Source organism: Girardinichthys multiradiatus, chromosome 3 (genome assembly GCF_021462225.1).
Source record: "Girardinichthys multiradiatus isolate DD_20200921_A chromosome 3, DD_fGirMul_XY1, whole genome shotgun sequence".
Lineage (NCBI taxonomy): Eukaryota > Metazoa > Chordata > Actinopteri > Cyprinodontiformes > Goodeidae > Girardinichthys > Girardinichthys multiradiatus.
Genome location: NC_061796.1, coordinates 11719414 through 11744064, shown reverse-complemented (window position 1 = coordinate 11744064; position 24651 = coordinate 11719414). Strand labels below are relative to the sequence as shown.

Below are 24651 nucleotides of genomic sequence, written 5' to 3'. Positions count from 1 at the left end.
TGAAAACATCTGCACTGGTTCAAAAAGCCGACAACAAAAATGGCAAACAAACAGAAAGGTTGTATCACATCTATAATTAGCGACTTAGTTAACAGCAAAGAAAATAGGGGCTGTAGCACTACTTAGCAACCCCTCTAAGTCCTAAGTGTACTTTAAAGTATCATTAATACAATTAATAATGTGTGTATTAGCACTGGTGGTGTGCTACAGCCTATCACAGCACGAACAGAATGAGCTGTGTATACAACACAGCAAAAGTAATGGTGGTTTCCATCTTAGCATTGGCAACTGAGATATAAGTTCATGCATTAGGCTCAGAGACCTGTTACCTCTCAAGCAGTCAAGATTGAAATTGAAAGCAAAACACAATGAAATAAACAATATTTTAATTGTTTTATCCTAAATTAATTTTCTCTGTCTAGACACAGTTCAGCACATCCAATGGGCCAGTGAGTTGAGTGGTCACCGCTAGGTCTAACAGCTGGAAAGGGCATTTGCCTGGTAGTAGGACGCTAACCCAGGCTACGGTCACTGGTTACTCAGACAGCAGACTGTACTTTATTTAGATCCCAGGTTTCTTTAAAGATGCAGTCTTTTGATCGGGCAGTGAGATCAAGACTTTCATGTGCGTAACCTACCAGATTAAGTATGTATAGAGCTGCGGGCAAAAATGAAGTAAGGCTTCTGGAAGCAGAGTTTTGTAGCTCTATGGTGTCACAGAGAATCCAGCTGTGACTCCTTCATGGGAGCTGTCATGAAAATGGGTTAATACTGTGCATCTTGTGATTCAGGATTTGGACCCTCTTGTTTGTCCTCTGTGTGTAGTTCAGTCCTTGTTCCCTCCCATGGTTGGGCCGAACACTTCAAAATTTAGTAATACACTACCCGTCAAAAGATTTAGATGCACTTTCTCACACATTGTAGATTCTCACCAAAGGCAACAAAACTATGAATGAAAACACATGGAATTATGTAGTAAGCAAAAAGTGTAAATTAACTCTAAACATTTTTATATTTTAGATTCTTTATAATAGCCACCGTTTGCTTTGATTATTGCTTTGATCTCATGGCATTCTCTCCATGAGCTTCATGAGGTCACCTGAAATAGGTTTCCAAAAAGTCTTGAAAGAACTTCCCAGACGTTCATTGAGAGACAGCCAGAGGTTAATATTTCAGTCATCACAGCAGAGGGCTGCTACTGTAAGGAATATAAAGTATAAAACAAATGTAAAGTTCTTTTACAATTTTTTGTTTGCTACATAATTCCATACGTGTTCATTCACAGTTTTGATGCCTTCAGTGAGAATCTAAGTACAATGTAAATAGTCATAAACATAAATAAAACCAATAAATGAGAAAGGCTTTCTGAAACATTTGCTCGGTAGTGTACATCCGATGTTTAGTCCAACACCAGCTATCTGCAGCTCTCACTCAGCAAATGTGACTGTTTATACAAGTCATCCAACAAAGATCTGGAGGGGCTGACTGGTAGTTTACAGAACATCTTGTTTCTTTGGCAAACATTTCTTGGGTTTGCTTGCGCAGCAGTTCACTGTGTCACTTTAGTTTAGTTTTTCTTCAGCATATAAAGAATCAGGTCACACTATCATTTCTGAAAAACATTACCAGAATGTATTACATACACCTTTTAAGCATTAATTATTCCCCCAATAACAATCTTCTTTGAAATTAGAACTTATCTATAATATATTCACAAATCATAATTATACCATTATATAAAAAGATTAACATTTAAAAACAATCCTTCTGTTCAGTATGAATATTATCTTCACTTGAATCTGTTTTGGATCATCGCTGCAGTTTTATCTACGAATGAAATTTTCCATAACCCTGGAATTTCACACTGAATGGGTTTTCTCATTCAGCAAGTCAAGGTGCATCTGTTACAGCTGAACGATTTGTAAACAGCCCAGTGAGTGTTTCTGTGCATGCAGACTGCTATGCATGTTTACCTCTGTGCACTGTACACACGAGGGAGTACATTACCCTCCACACACTGCAGCTCCTGCACAACTCAAACTGTTAACAAAAATAAAAAAGGTGATTCCCAGCTCCATCCAAGAATTCAAGCCTTCAAGGCTCCAGTGAACAAAATGTTTGATGTCTATAAACAAAAAATGTGGTTTACTATTAAATCAATTTAAAATGATAAAATGAGTGTTGAAATATATGGCACTATAATGGCATGATCTCTCTGACAGAAATTTGAATGAGTTGAAATGAAGTAAAGCCTAGTCCAAACTTTCTGCAATAGCTGTTCGCATATTCACTTCACAGCAAGAGATTTTGTTCTGGAATTTTCCAGTAAATGTGAGAGGTGAGGTTCAGAGCAATGTTTTTTTAGGGCTAACAAGATACAGTCCTGCTGGGCAATTTGGTGACTATAAAAGATTCACAGTGAAATCTGATTGTATCAACAAATTTTTCAACTTCATCGGCACGTTGTAAACTCAGAAATCCGATATTTTATACTGGATGCTCCCAGGTCACACTGACAACAACACTCTTCATTGTGGAAGCTGTCATTGAGTGAAGACTCCAGAAGCTTAGCAACACCGAGTTTCCATAAAGCATTTTCAGTAAAAGTCGGGGCACACATATGCAAGATATATAAGAAGGATTTCATTCTGTAGAACAGAACACACAGAGACAGTTTTTTTTTTTGTAATAACCATGCTAACCACGTTAATTGCTAATATAAGAATAAATCCAGTTTACATTTAACTAGGAGTGTCTGTTATAGCAAGACACTGGCTCTGCTCCTAATTTAAATAATTTATGACCACTACTGACAAGAAGATCATTAAAAATATGTATTCAGTGCTTTGTTTTTACAAAATAGTCACTGGAAAAAAAGGAATTGGTTTATCAGTATCAAAGCTTTACAAAAAGACCAGAACTCTAATGGATCATGAGTAACATTCCAGGTAGATGAAGATCGTTGATTATGTGTTTTTGTTGATATTAGAATTATTAAAATATTAGAATTACACCGCTCAAGGTGGCAGTAGGTTGGAGTAGCTCTGTTACTTTTGATTCTGATTTATTCTTTTTTGGGAACTATTCCTCTTGTGGTGGATACAGTTGATTTTTTTTGGACGACAGTCCTCTCCAGTGTCGGTTGCTGTGCAGCTTGGAGGACTTTTCTTAATACTTAATATATTTGGACATTTGTTATGATGCATTGCCATGGCAACGGGGTTGTTTCTTACAACCGGGAGCAGCTGATTAATATCTCAAAACTCAAATAATACTTCAACTACAACCCCTAATCCCTGATGAGTTGAAAAGGAGACGCCGTGGATGCAAAGCAGGAGCTAAGAGAAGAGAGAGAAGGAGGAAGTTCAAACCATCTCTTCCGTCGATTATGATGGGCAATGTGAGATCGTTGGGAAACAAGTTGGATGAACTCCAAGCCCTACAAAGGACCCAGCCAGAGTACCGGGCATGCAGTATTATGTGTTTTACTGAGACATGGCTGCAGGATCCTATCCTCGACTCCAGCGTCTCTGTGCCGGAGCATTAATTTGCTTGTACAAAAATATTTTTTCACGTGTGCGTGAGACAGTTTTTTTCCTTCAAATCTGTCCCTACAGATGTCTTTTTCCCCCACATTCATGGCATTATTATATTGTGGAGCATACAGCAGAGTTTTCACATAGGAGACATGGCATGGCTTCTATTTGTGACTAGCTCCAAATCAGCCCTCAAAAATTGTATTGCTGGATAGATATGTCTCTACAATTTTTATTTCTGACAGTCTAACTAAGTTGACATCCGCACAGAAGGTTCTCTCTCTCCATCAACTGTCATTGTACATATGCCTCCTTCTTGCCACAATGACCGCTGACGTGTTTGAAACGCTGTGCCATTTTGCGCCCGCTTTTCAAACATGCTAAAAAGAGACGCAAAAACAGCACCCGCCATCAGTTTCATTTTTGATTAATCACATTGCATGTGCTAAATTAGGACATTTGCATATCCTCCTTCCAGCATTTTGCACATTCTGATAAACAGCATATATTCTGCATATTATTGAAGACAAACACACTAAATGGATTGCGCCTGCTATTCTGCTCATTTGACACATGCAATCCTCGTTGCACCTGGTTAGTAGATCAGCTTTGCGCACACCATCAAGTTTACATGTGTTTTTATACATGCAAACCTTCATTAGATCAGGCCCGAAATTACACATTACATCTGGGGTTTTTGCACAAAATTACATTTGTTCACGGATACACATTCATATCAAAGCATGGCCTCCAGCAATTCCTTGGTTTTTCTCTCTTTAAGGTGTGGGTATTAACACCGAACTCTCTATCTCATTAAGGCTGAACTTGCTAACCTTTTGCTTTGAGTTCAAAGGGCACAGTATAAACCATGACCCAGATGACCTACACTGGGCTAATAGTGCCACGTTTCTAATCCAAAAGCACGTATTTTCTACAAAACCTATACATTTAATGTTCCTTACCCTGTATCCTGATGCTTATGAATAACTGACTGGATGATTAAAAAAAAAAAATCGTTTCACTCCAAAGTCCTGTGATTTATTTATTCTAGACGCTGGGCTGATTTTTAGCCAGATTGAAGGCTGCTTTTAATCTAGCTAAGCTTTTGCTACATATGCTCATTTAACTTTTTCCCAGTTCTACAATTGCCAATTGTAGAAAAGACTTTGCTTTAGAGGTCTTACAGTGCCCAGTTTATTTTCTACTATGTTATATAAGGTAGACTTAACAACAGCTCAGCGAGAGTATGGCTCAACTCAGAGGAGCCAGATCTGCAGGTCAAAACCCAGCAGTTCCACCTGCATCTGAAGGATAAAAGACACTCTTTTCAGGACAACCAAGTAAAAGCTTTAACAGCGCTTTGAGCTGGTGCTGCACAAATGTACATGTTCTGTGGCCCAACGATTGTTGGCAGTTGGAGGCAATCACTGAAACAGACTGAGGTTACTCATGGTTGTATTGGTGTTCATTGGCTGAGTGAGTGACATAAGTTTGAAAGAAGGGAAAATAAAGATTTCAGGTTCATGTTTATCACATTTCTTAAGTATTAAGAACTAGATAGGAAAAATACCCTCAAAACAAAAGTGCTAAAAAAATCTACTGTCAATATGTTAGACACATTCAGAAAACCTGGCACTTTTTTATTTGCTGTTACCATTGTTTTAACACTGTCACATATACTCCTACTCCTAACTCTGCCCAGGAACAGAAGGAGAGTGGACTTCCCATGACTTCACTGTTGAAATAAAAACCCAGTGTTCCAACAAACAGTCCCCAGCGGAGCTAGAAGGAGAGACATGTGTCTCTTTGCTGGCAAACATGCATAACTCTTCAAATTGGATCCAAGAGTGTCATACGATCATGCGATCATTTGCACAAAGTTAAGTAGGAATGAATTACTGTTTGTGTATCCAGTATTCATTCGCAAACAGGGACAATTTAGGTACAAGCGTGGCTTGACTGTGTTCCAGAGAGTTCCCAGCAGAGATCCTGTCTCTACAACGGCGAGCGGAGCGGTCTGAAGGAAGGACAAAGGTACCACAACAAAGCACGCCACCCTGTGTGTAGTTCGGCCCGGATGGCCAAGAGCCGCCTTTCCCCACAGCTACAAAGGCTAGCTGCAAGCTCATCCTTTGTCTACCCACATGTGGATGTTTTTCTTCAACAGCCAGGACAACTTGTCTTCAGCACGGTTCACGTAAGAGGTGGTGTTTGGGCAGGGAAGATCACGTGGTCACCCACTTTATGAATGAATCAGCTGAAGACCATTTGACCCAGAAAGGTTGTTAGTTTCCAGTCTAGGAATAATATTTCCCTAAATATTATTTTACTAAATGAGATAACTAATTAAACACCACTAAAGATCATTTACCTAGAAAGGTTGTTGGTCCTCATTCAAAAAAATATTTCCTTAAATATTATTGTATTAGACAAAGCCAGCTAACTAAACACTATTAAGAGTCAGTCATCTTTAAAATATTATATTTTACTGAAACAAATTTTGTCTGATGCAGTTTTGAATTGGTCACTTGAAGGTACCAATGATTACCTCAGTTAGTTCCAAGACTAACTTAACCTCATTTCCAAACTCCTCAAGATAATCCTTGATTCTCAAACATAAATAACACTGCATGGTAATGTTGCATCACGCTTTTCAACCATCTTTGATTCACTTGATATATTGTACATAGCACATTAGTCTTCCTTTTTCTTTTGTTTTGCTTGGTAGTTTAGTTGGGTTGTTTTACCAAAGTAAAGAGTTTGTTGATTGAAATATGTTTGACTTTGAGTTGAATTATTTTTGTTAATAAATTTTTGTATTTTAAGAAATTGTGTGAATTTATTCCATATGCGTGCAGAGCTTTGCTGTTCAATAATGTCAGACCTTGGCTCACCCTTTTCAATATTGTCCTAATACCACCGCCTTTAGGGCCGGTATTCACAGGACAACCCTTAACATTATTATTTAATAAAATATTAAAGTCAGTCAGTCATTTTCTACCGCTTATTCCATAGTGGGTCGCAGGGAAGCTGGTGCTTATCTCCAGCAGTCTCTGGGCGAGAGGCAGGGTACACCCTGGACAGGTCGCCAGTCCATCGCAGGGCAACACACAAACAACCAAGCACACACTCATTCATACACCTAAGGTCAATTTGGAGAGACCAATTAACCTAACAGGCATGTCTTTGGACTGTGGGAGGAAACCAGAGTACCCGGTGCAAACCCACGCATGCACAGGGAGAACATGCAAACTCCATGCAAAAAGACCCCCGGCCGGGAATCGAACCCAGGACCTTCTTGCTGCAAGGCAACAGTGCTATCAACTGCGCCACCGTGCAGTCCTTAACATCTTATAATATATTCATATTCATGATCACAACACCATTTATAATTGTTACCAAAATCTCTCCGTAGTTCAACAAAACAACCACTAGTAGAACCAATGAATTTGTTCATGAGCATTAGAAATAATGCACAGGAAATTGGTATTTACCTGATAATTTGGATGATGCAGGAAGTAATCCGGACATCCGGCCACAGCCATGATTTCTGAGACCTCTCTACAGTTACTTTTAAGGCTGGACAAAACAGTGTACAGAGAAGAACCTGAGAAAATAGAGAAGAGAAAGAGATATTAGTGGAAAATTGGAAAAGTAGAAATGGGATGCTAGAAAGTCGGAAGAGAGGTGGATGACTTAAAAAACAAACTGAGGGTGAATTCTAAGTTCTGAGATGAAAGTTCTAGTACAGAACAAACTTTAAATGGAACAGGCTCAACCTGCTATGCAGCTGTTAGGGATGGGCTGGTTACCCAGGTCAAAATAAGGTTTTAAAAAGTGCGGTATTTAAAATGAAGGTAATCATGCTTAACAATCTCATACCAATTAAGCTCAGGATCGATTATTGTACAAGAGTTCATTTCAGAGTCTAAAGAATAAAAAACAAAACATTCCCAAAATGCTTTATCATATTTCAATTTAACATGAACAATTAAACAATCTGCTGACGTGACTATTTTTACAATAGGTGCAACAGCAAACAAAACCCAAATATGGCCGACTGTTTTAGGACGCCATTTGTCCTGGCCATCTTTGGTCAAAATAACCCCAAATTCAACAGTGAAACTTTATTTGAACGTCTTAAAGTAAGAAGCTTACTAACCTCCAGGAACTGCTCCGGCTACTAAACAAGCACCTGTAAACAGTCAACCAAAAATACCCTGCCGGCATATTTCCAGATCTGAAATTAGACCCCTGGGAATATTTAGAGCCAAGTGGCCCAGGCTCATAACTGTGATGGGCTTTTATACAGCAGTTCATGACCCCAGGTCCACATTTAAAAACATGAGCTGCTGTTTCAGAGGCAGCTAATATTATCTCATGTTTGTGTTAGCGGTTGCTACTGGGTTGCCCGTGTGGTCTTGCAGTGTTTATATACTGAATGTTTGCATTTCTGCCCATACACAATGTCCTGCAAAGGACAAGTGTTAGCTTTGATTAACTGCAAAATAATTGTATATGAATGTGAATTTGCAATGTTTGGAAAATTGTAACTGTAAGCACAGTTGGGTTTACATTAAGAGGAGTGGACACAATTCACAACATACAGATGTGTTGTTGCTGGTGGAGTCAGTCACAGTAAGAAAATGTCCTTGTGATTTTACTTGGAACGCAAGTTGACCTACTCATTGAGAATAAATAAGAACAGTCACAGAAAATAAAAGCAAGTAAAAGTGATTATTAGTCATGACCAGTCTTGACTGTGCAGGTAGTTCCAGGTTTTAGGTTAATAGTGATTCAAATGGTGTAGAAGATTTACTGCCACAGAAGTAGAAATAAAACAACTGTTACAAACAGTCTGATCATTCTCATAGGTGGATACTTGGTAAGTAGAGAAAACCTCTGTAGTTTTAGCAGATATGAAAAGTTTCCAGTCACTAAGGATCCTTGCAAATCCCCTTTGTAACCCCTTCCATACTGATAGATGTCAGTGACCTAGTTTCTCATCTGTTCTTTATTTTTATTTTTTTAGATCGGGACACAAACTGTTGCTTTTTGAAATATTTTAACCTACTTATTGTTGCCAGACAGTTTCTATATACTGTAAGTATGGTTTTGATTCAGGCAGTGATCAGACCTGGGTGTGGCATGAGGAACTAAATTCCTCCTAAAAAAGAATTATAGAATAATTTAACAATTAATGGAGAATTATATTTTGAGATAGAACCAGGATGGTTTGGATAGCTTTTTCCCTTTATAAAATGAAATCCTCATTTGAAAACTGCTTGTTCTATTTATTCAGGTTATTTGTATCTGATATGACAATTTATGAAGTATTTACTTTTGACACAGTAAATCAGTCATACGTCATGAGATATGTGATCTTCGACCAGAGAGAAGAAATGACTACGGGCATGGGATTTAAAACTACTTTATTTTTATTAATACAAAGGATCTAGAGAAATGTTAACTATGGTTGAAAAATGAGTCAGAATGCATGGTTCTTAAAATTTCTAATTTTTAAAATATATTTATATCTATATAATATCTATATCTATCAAAAATTGGTTTTAATGATATTTTTGACATTTGAGCAAAAAACATTCAACAAGTTTCACTTAATATTTGTTTTTGTTTTCACAAAAAAAAATTAAAAAACAATTTAGCTGAAGCTGGCCTCCAATTTAGCAGTGAGGTAAAGGGACATTTCAAAGCTTTTTCTGTCATCTGGACAAACTTAAATCAGAGTAAAATCTACAATGGGTAGACATATGTGGATTGGATTATTTTGTATTAAATGCAGAGCCTTCAAATAACGGTCAGTACAGTCTGTATGATGTATAATATATATTTCCCGAAATTTTACCAAAAAATTGGAATTCCAATTCCTTGTTTGGCATCTAAAACAAATCCAGTTCAAGAACCTTAGGAGCAGGCGCCGCATATAAAGAGGATACGGTCTTCGACCTATTCATTTTGAGATATTCCCACCAGGCAGTCAGAATCATAGTTCCATTGAAAGACTCTGGCAATTTATGTTGGTAATCTATATTAAAAACAAGAATAAAAAGGAAACACATCAGCTGGCATGAAATTGAAGACGATCTTGCTGAATTGCTCGGAGACAGAGTGATTACTGGACTTCAGCTGGGGATAATTTTCTCATACGTTTTGATGCCTCTGAACTAAACTGGTTCCAAAAGGATCTTAGGGCACCTTGGACTTGCCTGAACACATCCATCAATTTACTTTTTCTGTTTGTGGATGAAAAAAAAAGTATAAAAAGCGCTCATTAAAGTTTCCAACTCAACCAACTCAACTGGCTCTACTTGAGGAGATCCAGTGGAGGAATTGCAAATCCACCTGAGTCCCCAATGAATGGGTGTGTGTCCAGCACCTCACACTTCAGAGGAAGCTGACATTTCCTTTATTGGCAGTCCCATTATTTCAGTAATGTCCTGTAGTCGGCAACTTTAAGTTAGGACAAAAAAATACAATAGTCCTGGCTGTATTTTCAGAACACCTTTATCAAAGCAGCGGAAACAATCCAATATGTCAATGTGAATCTGGAAATCCTTTGCTCTTGTCCCCCTTCCATTTACCAACACTAACCCGAGAACAATTTATAAGTGAGCCACCAACCCAACCCCATTTTGGAACCCATTTCAGTACTTCTTTTCTAAATTTTTGGAATAATTTAAATTCATTTTATACTGCCAAACATTAGTTTGCACATAATGATCTTGAATCCATTCTAAAGAAAGGTTATAGCAGTATTCCTGGAAGGACTGTAAAATGTGTACATGGATGAGCGTTCTATGTGTGTGGCCTGAGAGACTGGCATGCAAAGACAAAGTGTCATTTGTACATTATTTACAGGCAAACAGCTCACAACAAAAACAACAAAAGCCCATGCCTTCCAACCAGGCTCTCATTAGGCTCCACAAATTTGGTCACCGTCTATCTAGGGTAGAATTATACAACAGATTGTCTGGAGTAAGAAGCAGGGGCAGAACGATTGTATGTTTACAAGATGTAGTCCCTTAAAAATAATTTTTTTTAACCTAAGGGTGTAGCCCTTGTGAATTCGGGAATTATGGGAAAGGGCTCAAACATCCCTGTAACTGCAGGTGGAGTTTAAAAGTTCTCACACAAGCCTCAGCAACTGATCCAACATACACTCACCTAAGCTTAATTGCTCCACTGACACAATCAAAGCCATTCCTGTCTGGGATTAGACTCTCTCTGAGGTCTTTGATTCAATAATTTCCACTTGAACAGTGCTTTGAGATCTAAGCATCCATGGCCCTGACAGCTCAATTACTGTCATAGAAGAAATGGGAGACTTTGGGGTGCAGTGACTCTACTGAGCCAGGAGGTTACAGCATTTGGATTAATTAAAGTAATGTTTGGTCAACCTTGCGTAGGGGATAATGTAAGAGGGGGGACTTCAAATGCAACGATAGACATGAATCATAAATCTGTCCTGTATAAAAACAAGTATGCTGATAGTAAGCTGTTCTAAAGCTTCCCTCTTATTGATCTGATGTTTTGAAAAAATATTTATAGGACGAATAAACATCAATTTCAATACAAGTATAGTTTAGGTGTAATATGGATTGTCTTAGCTCTTAATACATGTTTTCTTAGAGTAAGAAAGATTTAAAAAGGTTTTTCAAACTGGAGAAACTTAATAACTGTTCCTGTAACACAACAGCTGGAGAAAGTCTTCTATGTATCTGTTGCTCAGCAATAATGCAAGCATTCCAGGTTCATCCAGTCATATGTTGTGGAAGAAATACACTGTATTTCAGGTTGACAGGAATATTAAGCGGTTGTATAATTGTTTGTCAGGTTAAAAGATTTTCAGTTTTTGCATTTGGACTTTCAAGGCACCCTGTGATGGACTGGCAACCTGTCCAGGGTGTACCCCGCCTCTCACCCATAGACTGCTGGAGATAGGCACCAGCTCCCCCACGACCCACTATGGAATAAGCAGTAGAAAATAACTGACTGACTTTCAAGGCTCTTTTTACATTATCAGTTTCAAAGTCCCTGACTAAACTCAACTCCCAACACGTGCCGTTGGTCTACAGTCTTTGATTTTATCAGCTGCACCTCTGGGTTTTAGAGGCATCATATGATTGGAATGGAAACAGCCTAATGTGAAGCTGTTTAGCTTTGCTCCGTCATCTTTGGAACACAGAGAGCAGATTTTTCTGATGTAGGCTATGGAGTGGAAACACATATGAACACAACAAACACCAGGCTCATTCAATGGTTTATGGCCTGACCAAGCACTGCAAACATGATGGCTTTGAGAAAGTTAACAATAGCAGATTATTTGAATGTGTGTGGGGACACCTAAGGCAGACTCACATCGATAGAAAGGAGCCTCCTTTCAGGTTTTCACAGGGTCAAAAGGTGACTTTTATTGCCCTTGAGGGTCAGGTGGTGCCCTGACTTTGTTTAAAGAGATTAAAGTAAGAGTTTTATCTCTTGGTCTAGCTAAGCTTGAAGCCTACATGGTACTGTGTTTTCTATCTCACACACAAAAGCTCCTGTGTGATGTTAACTCACCGTTGCAGTTGTCAATTCCACCAACTCTGGTAGGATTCAGAATAACTTCCCAAGCACTTTCACTGTATAATTAGGCATCAGATTTCAAACATTTCTGGGAATCTTCAGAGTAAAACAGTCAGGAAAATGCAAGTGATGATGTAATATGAAACTGTTGATGCAGGGATTAAGATTAACCTTTAAAACTTTTTGATGGTATTGTGGTAGAGTGTAGTAGCTGTCAGTTTCTGGGTTTTTTAGAACTATTAAAGACATTCATGTCAAGTTAGTTTGTTATACATTTGGAAAGTTGCATATTCTCAACCAGAGGGTAACTGATTCATATTTTCCTTTGTTTAATTTAGCCTAAGATAATGAGGCAGACAGGACAAGTGTGATCTATGGAGTCTTGCTGCAGCCCTGGAGCATCCCTCGAGACACAATACAGCTGGAACAAACTTGACAGCTCTTATCTTATACTAAAAATGTCAAAGGCTTTGAAAAACACAGTGCTGTACCGACAGGGTGTAGAGAAGGATCTGCCTGAGGCATGATCATGCTAACCAGAAAGAAGAACAAATGTATTTATCTGCCACTAATCACTAACAGTTGCACTACTTGCAAAATAGAAGCCCACACTGTTTAAAAGTGGGTTATTTTAATGTATCTTAATTAAGCAGATGGCTTTTTAGCTGGAGACGCAGTGCACTAGCAGAAATGTGTCTCCAGCTATAAATTAATCAACGTTTTAACGACCCTGATAACGATACCAGCCTGCCCTACAATCTAAATGGACATGTTTCAGGTGTAGGAAGCTTATACACTGGGAGATGACTGGAAATAGCCACTTGTCAGCTTGCATTGAACAATCAAAAATCTGATCTGTTTCCAGTTAATGAATGTACCATATATAACATACAATGCCCATCTAAGCCAAGCTGCAAAGTATGTTTTGAATAAGTCCATGGAATGACCTGAAAGGCCACAGATGGCACATATATAATCCACAGCTGCAAACTTTACCTTAATGCTATGCAACTGTGGTGTGCTGTGCAGATACTCTGTCTGCACTGAGGAAGATCAACTCACCCAAACTGCTGAACTGTTAAACTCACACCAGCCCTAACTACATTCTGATTAATTTAGCCAATAATTTTATGAACAGTTTAGGGAATTTATAGGATTTTAAGCTTTAAGTCCCAAATAGTCAGGCAATCCTTAAATATGGGTTAAAAAAACTGAGCTGTGGACATCAGACAAAACGTAATATATAATCCCAATGCAGACACACTATACAAAATGGGGGATAACAAAAGAAATACAAAGTGCATATCATTACTTCACTTTCAGACCACATAGATATGGCAAGATGTGGCAAGATACGAGACAGTTTGACAGTTAGTAATATTAATAATAATAATAATCAGCATTTTACATAAAAAATATTGTTAGAAATAAGGAAGTATTTATATTTTGTTATTTATTTATTTGGTTTAATTTTACAAAGGCGACCAGGAGGAAGTTTATAATTTATTACTGCCCCATTTATTCAAACATGAAAATAAGAACGAGTGTCCTGAAAAGTCTGAACAGATCAGATGAGGGTAACGACCTCTCTCACTACCACACCCACCAAACGTAGCTCCCACATGCTGGCTCTCATTGCAATACACCAGCCACCTCCCTGCCCTGAATATATTCACCCGAGCAGAACCCCGGACTCCCACACCACCCTGGTCACACGATTCCCCCCTTCTTGTACACACTCAACATAAACAGCATTTTCATTGAAAAAGCAGCGCAGCTCCAGTTCAGTGTATGTGTGTTGTGGAGCACGGTGTAAAATCAAAGTCCTGACTGTAACCTAACTACAAGAGACGTTGGGGAGGGGGTCCAATTATTAGTAATCAAAAAAATTTAAAAAAGCATGTTTTAAACATGACAATGGAGGGAGTTATGGGCAAAGAGCTCCATCCACTGGTCTACTGTATTCCACAGCTACTTTAGATCCCTACAACACCTTTGCATTAGTACTGCTAAATTTTATTCACATTTTTTTATAAAAATTTTTTTATTTATTATTTATTGAGTGAACATTTTATTTACCCACAATAAATTAAATGTTTAACAAGTTGCGGAACTGACAGCCATTTCTTCAGTAATGCAATACTCGGTGAAGGAAGGATAAATTTTAACAAAGCATCCTGGTGTTCTGTTTCAATCGACAGATTAGAGGGTAGTCACTCTTCACTGGATGTGCTTGTTGCACATGTTGATTACTCATTAATTGGCAGCTTTCAATATTTGGGAGCAGCAGCGTAAAGTGGGGCTATAAGAGAGGGCCTGATGTCATGCCGTGGGAGGCTGAATAGCACCACTTTAGGAGAAAAACCTTTTTGGAAATGTGGACAGTGCTTAATTAGATGAGGATGTCTGGGAGAGCCGTGAATTATGCAATAGCACAGATGAATCAATGAGCCTTGGGAGCAGCTACGCTTGCAAAGTTGGCTGCTGTATTGGTCCTTCCGGGGCAATGACACCATGACTGTAACTGAATGAAGCAGTACCCTCCCAAATTGTTAAAAAAAGGGAATAAAGCCATAACTGCATCTGTGCAAGTGTCATGGCTTCGAAATCTACACCAAAAAACCCGTTAAACCCAAATAAAGTTGACCTTGGTTTACCTCAATAAAACATGCCCTTAATCTAAGTGTCCTGTTACAAGACAAGTGAGGAAGCGAATATTTTTGAATTAATCAATCTCAGGAATGCAAACATATTAGCAAGAACTTAGTTTAAGTCTAATTTATATGTACCAAAGTGTAGCTCATTAAGGCCCCAAGAGCCTTTTTCTCATAGAATAAGTATAAAAATACACACATTCTGTATATTGTCAAATATGTTAAAGGTGTGAAAACCAAGAACGAGGACCATAGTTTAAGATAAAAAAGTTGGGCTGTTACAATTTTTTTATTTTCAGCATGATCTGACCTCACAATGACTGCCCAGTGAGATACTGAAACATAAGTAGTCTGATCAATGAACTCACCATAAATATGCACTACCAAGTGATTCTCACAGCAATACTCTGCAGCCTGGAGGTTGTAACTGCATGAAAACGTTAGCTATTTTCTGTATGAGTGAGGTGTTTAAAAATAAAGTCAGAGAAAGCACAGACATGTAAGAAGTTATGTAAAAGAAAACTATTTTCTATGACATGTCGAGACAGATCATTTCAGCCGCGAGAGTGAGAGAGAGCAAGGCTTTCAGCAGATAACAATAGAGTACATGGAAGTGGTTCTGTTTTATCCTTTTAAGCTTTAACCTCCGACTGTCATGAGACATGCTGAATTTAGAAATGTTGGAAAGCTTCTTAAAAATCTCAAAGTTAAGGTAAGGATTTTACTCTCAAGAATATACACTGATAGAGTGCTTTTTTGTAATCTTAGCAATGCTAACTGTGCTAATTTCAAGCAATATGCTAAAGCCAGAGCAAAAGTAAGCAACTACATTCTCAAAGAAATGCACAGAGACTGCTGTTTTAGTAGTAATTGTAGTCACACTAATTAACCAATATAAGATGCTTAAGACAGTTTAAAATGTGAATTTCATAATGCATTGTTTTGTTTAAATCCAAATTATTATTCGACCGCTCAGGACAGGAAGGATAGAATAAATATGAGAGAGATGTGCTCTCTTCTTATAACGTAGTTCTGAAAGAGAAATTGGAATTGGCTAAAACTAATATTGGCAAGTCTAAGCTTAAAAAAAATGGAGATCAGAAATCGGGTGCTAAGTTAGGACTGGTGAACCTTAAATTTAACATAAAAAAATATATATCTCACAGTACCAAACCCAATGAGCAATAGATGAATATGTTTTCACTTAGCATCTTTCATAAGCCGAGACACTAAAAAAGAGGAATAAAAAGTGAGAATACATCAAGCCAGGGGGTAGACAGATGAATAATTGAGTAAAAATAAACAAAGGATTGTTGGGTTCAGCAGTATACATACTTGAAGGATCATTTTGTCATCACCTTGCATCCATATTGCATTACCACTACCCACCTGAGGCTGTGGTCCCTAAGGTGTTCAGTTACTCACCGAATAAAGGCAACATTCTTAACTCTCACTCAGGCTCTCTGCCACATTTGGACCAAAACCAGACATTGAGAAACTTAATCCACTCTACTTAGACAAGCAAGCATTGCATCACCTTAGGTCAAAAGTGGTAAAGTGGTGAGAATCGGGTTTGTACAGGTCCGTATTTACTGGGTGGAAGGGGAGGAGGCGGTGGGGTGCACCACAAAGTTTTTATTCTGGCAAAGATTTAATCTTTTAGAAACAGTTTATCTCTAATCATGATCGTTTAATAGTTACACTGAGATGCCAAGCACACAAACAGAAACGTACTTGGGCTGCAACACCTTATGAAATATTAACTTGTGCTAAATTAAGCTTGCTTATGCAACACTTTCAAAAGGTAACAGAACATTTCCAAACATGCCTGGATTATTTTTGCCAACACTGACAGCCAAGCTAAGCATTCTGGTACCAAGTGTGTCATTGCTTCACATTTGAACCCAGCCAGATGCAGTTACATGAACTGTGCTGTGGTCCCTCAGTAGGATTGGGTTAATGGTGTCATGAAATCAGTGAGGGAGTATTAACAGCGTAAAAGCCCAAACTAACCAGTGCTGAATGACTGCTGGCTGATGCAAGACCTGATAGAATGCTGCTTACAGAATGACCAGAAGCTCATGTGGCCCAAGTAGAAACTAAGAAAAGCTTTTAAATGTTTGGATACTTATGGATTTGTACTTACAAGCAAGCAAACTAAGATACAGTGTTTAAATCAAAAATCAAGGGTCTGACTGTCTGAAACAAAGGCAGGCTCAGTAAAAGTTATTGTATAATTACTTGCAATTGGCGCACACATCAGCCTTCTGGCAGCCGACAATCTTGCAGAGTTCATGCCCCATCATGCCTGTGCTTATTTAGCATGGACTTGAAATAGCAGAATAGTAAAATCACAGCTCCATCGGTTGGTTGCCATGTTCACAGTAATTATGACCCCAAATCCCAATTTCAATTGAATAAAACATATAATTATCTCCTAGAGAAAATAGCCACATCAAGTTTTTGACTCTGTGTAGCTATTCAACTACACATCCAGATGCCCATGCATGTGTCCTATATGTACAGGTGTTGGACAATGAAATTGAAACACTCATTTTAATGTGGGAGGTTTCATGGCTAAATTGGACCAGCCTGGTAGCCAGTCTTCATTGATTGCACATTGCACCAGTAAGAGCAGAGTGTGAAGGTTCAATTAGCAGGGTAAGAGCACAGTTTTGCTCAAAATATTGAAATGCACACAACATTATGGGTGACATACCAGAGCTCAAAAGAGGACAAATTGTTGGTGCACGTCTTGCTGGCGCATCTGTGACCAAGACAGCAAGTCTTTGTGATGTATCAAGAGCCACGGTATCCAGGGTAATGTCAGCATACCACCAAGAAGGACAAACCACATCCAACAGGATTAACTGTGGATGCAAGAGGAAGCTGTCTGAAAGGAATGTTCGGGTGCTAACTCGGATTGTATCCAAAAAACATAAAACCACGGCTGCCCAAATCACTGCAGAATTAAATGTGCACCTCAACTCTCCTGTTTCCACCAGAACTGTCCGTCGGGAGCTCCACAGGGTCAATATACACGGCCAGGCTGCTATAGCCAAACATTTGGTCACTCATGCCAACGCCAAACGTTGGTTTCAATGGTGCAAGGAGCGCAAATCTTGGGCTGTGGACAATGTGAAACATGTATTGTTCTCTGATGAGTCCACCTTTACTGTTTTCCCACATCCGGGAGAGTTACGGTGTGGAGAAGCCCCAAAGAAGCGTACCACCCAGACTGTTGCATGCCCAGAGTGAAGCATGGGGGTGGATCAGTGATGGTTTGGGCTGCCATATCATGGCATTTCCTTGGCCCAATACTTGTGCTAGATGGGCGCGTCACTGCCAAGGACTACCAAACCATTCTTGAGGACCATGTGCATCCAATGGTTCAAACATTGTATCCTGAAGGCGGTGCCGTGTATCAGAATGACAATGCAGCAATACACACAGCAAGACTGGTGAAAGATTGGTTTGATGAACATGAAAGTGAAGTTGAACATCTCCCATGGCCTGCACAGTCACCAGATCTAGGCGAGTCAGGTAACGTTTTCCTGCACCAGTATCACGTAGTGACCTGGCCACTATCCTGCAAGAAGGATGGCTTAAAATCCCTCTGACCACTGTGCAGGACTTGTATATGTCATTCCCAAGACGAATTGATGCAGTATTGGCCGCAAACAAGGCCCTACACCACACTAATAAATTATTGTGTCTAAAACCAGGTGTTTCAGTTTCATTGTCCAACCCCTGTATATCAGTGGATTACAAGGAATGTTTTATATCTCTCTAAGAAGAGTTGTGACTACACTTGGCCTACCCTCAATTACGTTCTGTTAAGGATGATTTAGACCCATCTATTTGCAAAAAAAAAAAAAACATGTATAAACGGTTATTTTTCTCAGTTGTGAAGAATAGCACACAATGACACCAACCTAATGACTACCGTCAAGTACTGCAAACGAAATAGTGAATATTCCGAGGCAGTCGCTGCACAGGCTAGAGCAGCGCCAAGATGTGAGGGCCATCCAACGCTGCTTGTAGCTGTAATTAGAATGCTTTCATTACCTTAAAATTGGAGCTTTCAAAAAGTTAGCACATAAATCAGCGTAGTTAGTCATAGTTATTTGCATCCTGGACAGGTCGCCAGTATATCTCAGGGCATGACTAGTAAAAAAAAACAGTATTTCATTATCTATTGAAATTTTGATCAAATAATTTCAAACTTTTGTTGTCCTTTCATGCATTGATGCTCAGACTTTCAAACAGTGTCAAAACTTAAATAGACTTTGAAGATAAATGAACAAAGTTATTTCTGAAGGAACTCATAACAGTCACTAATATGTACCAACATTAAAGAAACATCCTTACTCTAATGATTAGCCTAAATGGTTGCTATTAAGCAAAAAACATAAACAAAATAACCCCACAACATATGAAGCACTGGCTCATGAGTTTCAAACTAATACTTTTCTAACATCTAGTAGTTACCAGCTGCGCTGCACTAGGTTTAAAAATAAAAAGCTATTGAAGACTAGATTAGAATTTATTCATTCAGAATAATGTACAATAATAACCCAACAGAAGATATCAACTGTACCAGATTTAGCCACTAGTTAATTTTCATTGGTGGTCCTTATGGCAGGTACAATCCTAAGAAGAATGTGGTGCTTATGGTGGAAGATCTGTGATTCCCTGGAAACCACTTCAGAGGGCATGGCATCATTAAAATACAGATGCATTTAAGCTGAAACTTTGTTGGCCTCTGCCAGAATATTGAAAGTGGGCTGTCATAAGGTTTCTTTTAGCTGTATAATGATTCAAATAAACATTTAAAAACCAAAACAGAATTAATTAACTGGAAACAAAATCAAACCTTTTCCTTAGCCTTCACAGTCCCCAGCCCCAAATCCTCTAGAAAACTTGTATGGTGAGCTGAATGGATCGATCGAGAGATTGTGCAAAGAGAAATGGTATTGATTCCTTGTTCTATTGGCTCCAACTTTATAACATTTTACAAATATCCAAGTGCTGCTGTTGGCAAAAGGGTGATCTGCAAGGTCCTCACAACAGGGGTTCCAAATAGTAAAACAATAAACTTTTCTGCCACTATTTAAAACTAACAACTAGAATGCAAGGATTCCACTAGTTGTCCTTTTATCTTATTTACTATTGTGTCCTGCTGTGTTACTTTGGTACTGCATGGGTTTGGGGTGGGGGTGTTTATTTTGTTGCTGCTATCAGTTTATCAGGTAGCAGTTTCTGCTACTAGGTGTTCCAACATCCTACACAGTGAACTTTTGTATGTTAGATGTTAATCAGTCCAACAGTCATGAATCTGATTCAAATGCATCATGTTGAATGTAGTTTTTATTTGATGATTTACCTCAAATTTGTTCATTACTACGGGTTTATTCTTAGTTTTGATTTTTCTTTTAATCCATAGTAAAAATCCTGATTAGTATTTAAAACACAGGTCAGCAACACCTGCCAAATAGCACACATAACCAATAAAGCAAAGACTAAATGGCAAGACAGACATCTTTTCCCTCCCTCTTCTGGCTTCATTTCTCACTAAACACAGATTCTTGGTTTACTGTATCACAGACCAATAACTGCACTAATGCTGTGAAAAGATTTGATGCAACAAGCCTTTAAAACAGACCAAATGTAAGGACAGTGTGCATGTTAAAGCTTGATATGGTGATGTAGTTTCAGTGATGTAGTGTGTTGGGGCCATCCATTTTGGTCGCACATTTTGACACACGCAGCTCAACACACGTCACAGCTCTGACGTCACCAAGAGTGTAAAACCCAGAGGAGATGAAGTTTCGGGGCCATTTCCCGCCTGTCACAGGACAGCGCATAGGAGGCGCATATCTGGAGAAACAAAGCTCGCCAGGCGAACTTTTGCTCCACAAGGCCATTCCCGGAAGAGCTTGAAAGCTGGAAATGTGTCTGATATGAGAAGATCAGAGGATTTATTTGCTGATCGAAGACCGGGCCACATTCGGCTTAGGTGAAACCCACAGAGGTTCTATGTCCAAGGAGATGAGTTTCCCTCCTTGTTGATTCAGTCAACTGAACGGTTCGTCATCTTTTCCCCTCCTGGACGGATGAGAAGTTACCCGTTTTTTTTTCTCCTTAATTCGATCACGGACGCGTGATCCCCCTCCCCTCCTTTTCTTCAGACCTGATCCATTCTCAACCGGTGGAGAGAAGAAATCAACTTCAAAGTAATTTCATTATTTTCATGGTAAACCGGATAGGTGCATTTAGAGGTCTGGGCTGGATGAGGCAGTTAAGGTGATGTAGGATCATCAGTAGTTTATCTCAGGTATCAACTTGTTGCATGCTATACTGATTGAAGTGTTTTATGCTGAGCTGTGTTTTGATTTAGTGCGCAAGCGCTGCTGAATTGTGCGTGGTTAATGTTTTGTCCGGCTGATCCTAAATCAGCCAGGAGTTAGAAGTTGGACTTTTAAAAAGTTTTTCATTCAAGGCAACTGCGGTCTGGGCCTCACCCGACCACTCTTTGTTCCAGTTTTATTGCTGGAGATTTTCCACTGAGTACCCGCCTCAGAGTTTATGACCCTTTGTCAAGATTTGGGGCGTTCAGCTGGTTGTGGCTAAAGGGGCGTGGCCCCACCGTTTTATTAGCTGATCGCTGCCATCGAGACATCAACACGACAGGAGGATTTCTTTCTATTTAACCCAAATTACACATTTTCACCATAAAACTGCTGGTTTGATCTTCATAGACACTAAATGCGCATATATATTTTCCTTTTATTATTATTGTTAGGTAGTCATTTTTATTCCATTTGTGTAGAATAGTGCTTGTTAGTTAGGTGAAGGTTTTTGGACCAGAATAATGGTATATCAGGATTATTCGGCTTCAATAAATCTTCATATATATAATTAAGAGAAGCGTTTGTGTTTATTTCGTGCAAGAGTGATTTATCTGTCAAAATAAGGTCGAAGTTCCCCCACCTTCGGTGAAGTGGTTGAATAAACAGTGACAGTTTGTGGTTTTAGTTAATAATTTGTAATTATTAAAGAGCTTTGAGCCCATAATCACAACACCAGAGGATATCTCTGATTTCTATTCGTAAGTAATGATTTTTGGTTAAGAAATAAAAAAAATTCAAATTATGATTTTAAATTATAATTCTTGATGAATATTAATTAATCGGTAATCATAATCCTTGCATGTGCTAAGTACTACACTGTTACTAAATAGTATAAAGCAATGGTTCTCAAATGTTTATGGAAATGTACTTGACAAAATACATTTTCCAATTTTGACTTTTTTTATTTATTGTGTTATGTCATGAAAAAGAAAACAAAACATAGTTATCCCTTGGCAGTGGTTGATTAGTTAATGGATCAGTTCATTTGTGTGTAATGTTTTTACACGGATGTTGAAATATCCATGTTTGTAACTGGAAAAATAAAAATAAATCTTTTAAGTGGAAAAGTCAAGAGCCTCTCACAATCCTTGACCAGAAAATCCAACATGGCTGCCTCACAGAAAAATAGTAATAGTCATTGTAACACTTATTCTGATCAAAACTTATTTTTGTGCAAAAAATGTCAAAATATAAAGAATGTCAGTATAAAAGTATCATTTAATACATTTTTCCCCAATTTCTTTTCATGCTTGATAATGTTTAATTCAGTATAGAGTTAAATAGAAGAAAGAGTCAGCAAATAGCCATTGTCAAAATTATCATTGTAATTTACAACAATAGTATTGCAATTACATATTTACCTGATATTGTGAGGCCATACTTCAGTCCTTGCAATACAGAGCCAATATTCAGGAATTTTTAGAGGTTTAAAGCACTCACTCCCTGGATTTGGAGATTGAAGTCTCATTAGTTTTTTTGTGTTTGGTTGTTTTTTTTTAGAAACAAAAAGGTGCCAGTGTTTGATATTTATTGATGGAAGGTTGATTCATTGGGGGAGGATGGGAGTGCATGGAAAAGATAGATGAGGTTTTGAATGAATAGGAACAACAAGAAATATAAATAAAAACTTTCAAAATGTATTTAAAAACTGCATTTGGCATTGAATTGAATGCAGCAAAATGCGAATGGGGAACAGACTGTTTGATTTAGTTTAAAGGAAATTTGTAAGATTTGTAAGAAGAAAAAGAATCATGAAAAATGTAAATTCAGCCCAGATTACATAACCTGGCCAGATTTATGCCATTTGAGGCCAACTCCAAGATATGCAGAAAACACCCCCACAGAAAATACAAACAAAAATTGTCCATGGACCCAGGACGATTAGTCTCATCATCCCCTTCTACTAAGAGTTATTTCCAAAACTCCTTTACTTCAACAGCACCTTATTCAATTGGGGATCCCCGGAGCCGACTTTGGGAACCACTGCACTGAAACTACTGGGAAAACGCCTCTATCCCCCTCCCCAATCCCAAAGCAAATGTTGTCCAAAGAAAAAAAAGCGATAAGGTGAGACTGGTGAAACTCCCCCAGCCTTACAGGGTGGGCGGAGGGGCTTGGGGCGCAGCCTGGCCATCCCTACAGTCCAGCAGGATGGGTTACTGTGTACTGAGCTGTAAACAAGGCTAGCAACTGGGATAAAGCTCTGCTCTCATAGGCGCACCGGGATCAGAGTCGGGTTCGTGGAAGGTCTGTGGAAAGCGCATGAGATTCAGCAGCTTAACCGCATGAACGAGACACCGGAACAGGCTGAAGTGTCTCCCACTGGTGGGAATGCAACAGTCCACTGCGATGAATAAACTTGGTTAAAAGTTCAATGACCGCTCGTCGGCTGATGTCAGAGAGGGAGCGGGCTCTCACTGAGCGGTTACGCAAAAGTGCGCACATGCGTTCCCAAACAGCATGTGTCATCACAGCAGCACATGCACATTAAACTTTTAACTCTGTACTAACACACTGCTCTCGTCGGCCTGCCTCCACACACACATAAACAAGCACGAAACATATTAACACAAGTGTTTCTCTGGTAACACGCGTTTACCTTAAAGCCAGATCAGGACGGCTCCTATCCTCGTGGGACAAAAACGTCCAGGCCGGGTGATAATGAAGGGGACACTCTACAGCGCTCGATCAGGCCACGTTGGTCAACATTCCCAGACTGGACAGATAGACATAGGCAGCGGGAGGAGGTGGACGAGGAGGAGGAGAATGTAGGAGGAGGAAGGAGAGAAAACAGTGGTAGCAAAGACTGCGGGGCAGCTCATCTCGTGCAGCCGAGGGAGGAGAACACACGCACCCAAACAGACGGGAGCGCAAACAACTCCTCCCACTTATGCACAGACCGCGCCCACACAAAAATGGTTCATTAATGAGGCGTTCAGGTCTTGCAGGGAGAAGAGGTTTTTTTGTTTTTTTCTATTAGGTTTTTTATTCCTTTATGTATATAATGTAATTAATGCCTTTACTAAAATGATTATCAACAACAATTAGGCTGAGGTTATTTCTTGTTTTTGTTTCACCCTTTTCCTTCGTAACACCTCTTCAATTATAATTTAACAGATTATTCTAGCTGTTATGTCTTTTGCAATGGTATATTTAAAACTGCTATAAAGCTTATAAAACATAACATATAACCGGTATCATACAGTGCGTTGCAAAAGCATCCATTCCCCTTTAACCTTTTAATGTTTTCTCACAATACAACCACACACATTTTCAATGTATTTTTTTTACAACCTCTAACAGGTTTTCTTACAGGAGGATTGCACCTGTAATTAGCCCCTGTATTCAATTCAATTCAGTTTTATTTATATAGCGCCAATTCACAACACATGTTGTCTCAAGGCACTTTACAACAGTCAGGTACATACATTCCAATTAATCCTAACCATTGAACAGTGCAGT

The 24651-nt window shown here is 38.8% G+C and overlaps 1 protein-coding gene across 2 annotated transcripts in view; it reads right to left on the bottom strand.

The window, feature by feature from the left end:
• Positions 1–24004, bottom strand: part of grb10b (growth factor receptor-bound protein 10b) — an 84680-nt gene extending 60676 nt beyond the window's left edge. The window contains exons 1-2 of one of the 2 annotated variants that reach the window (XM_047360899.1): positions 23789–24004; positions 7031–7143 (exon numbers count right to left, since the gene is read on the bottom strand). In XM_047360899.1, the coding sequence (XP_047216855.1) occupies positions 7031–7081 (51 nt within the window). In that variant the 5' untranslated portion in view covers positions 7082–7143; positions 23789–24004. The remainder of the gene's footprint in view (positions 1–7030; positions 7144–23788) is intronic. The other variant, XM_047360900.1, reaches the window with a different exon arrangement.
• Positions 24005–24651: the final 647 nt, after the last annotated feature.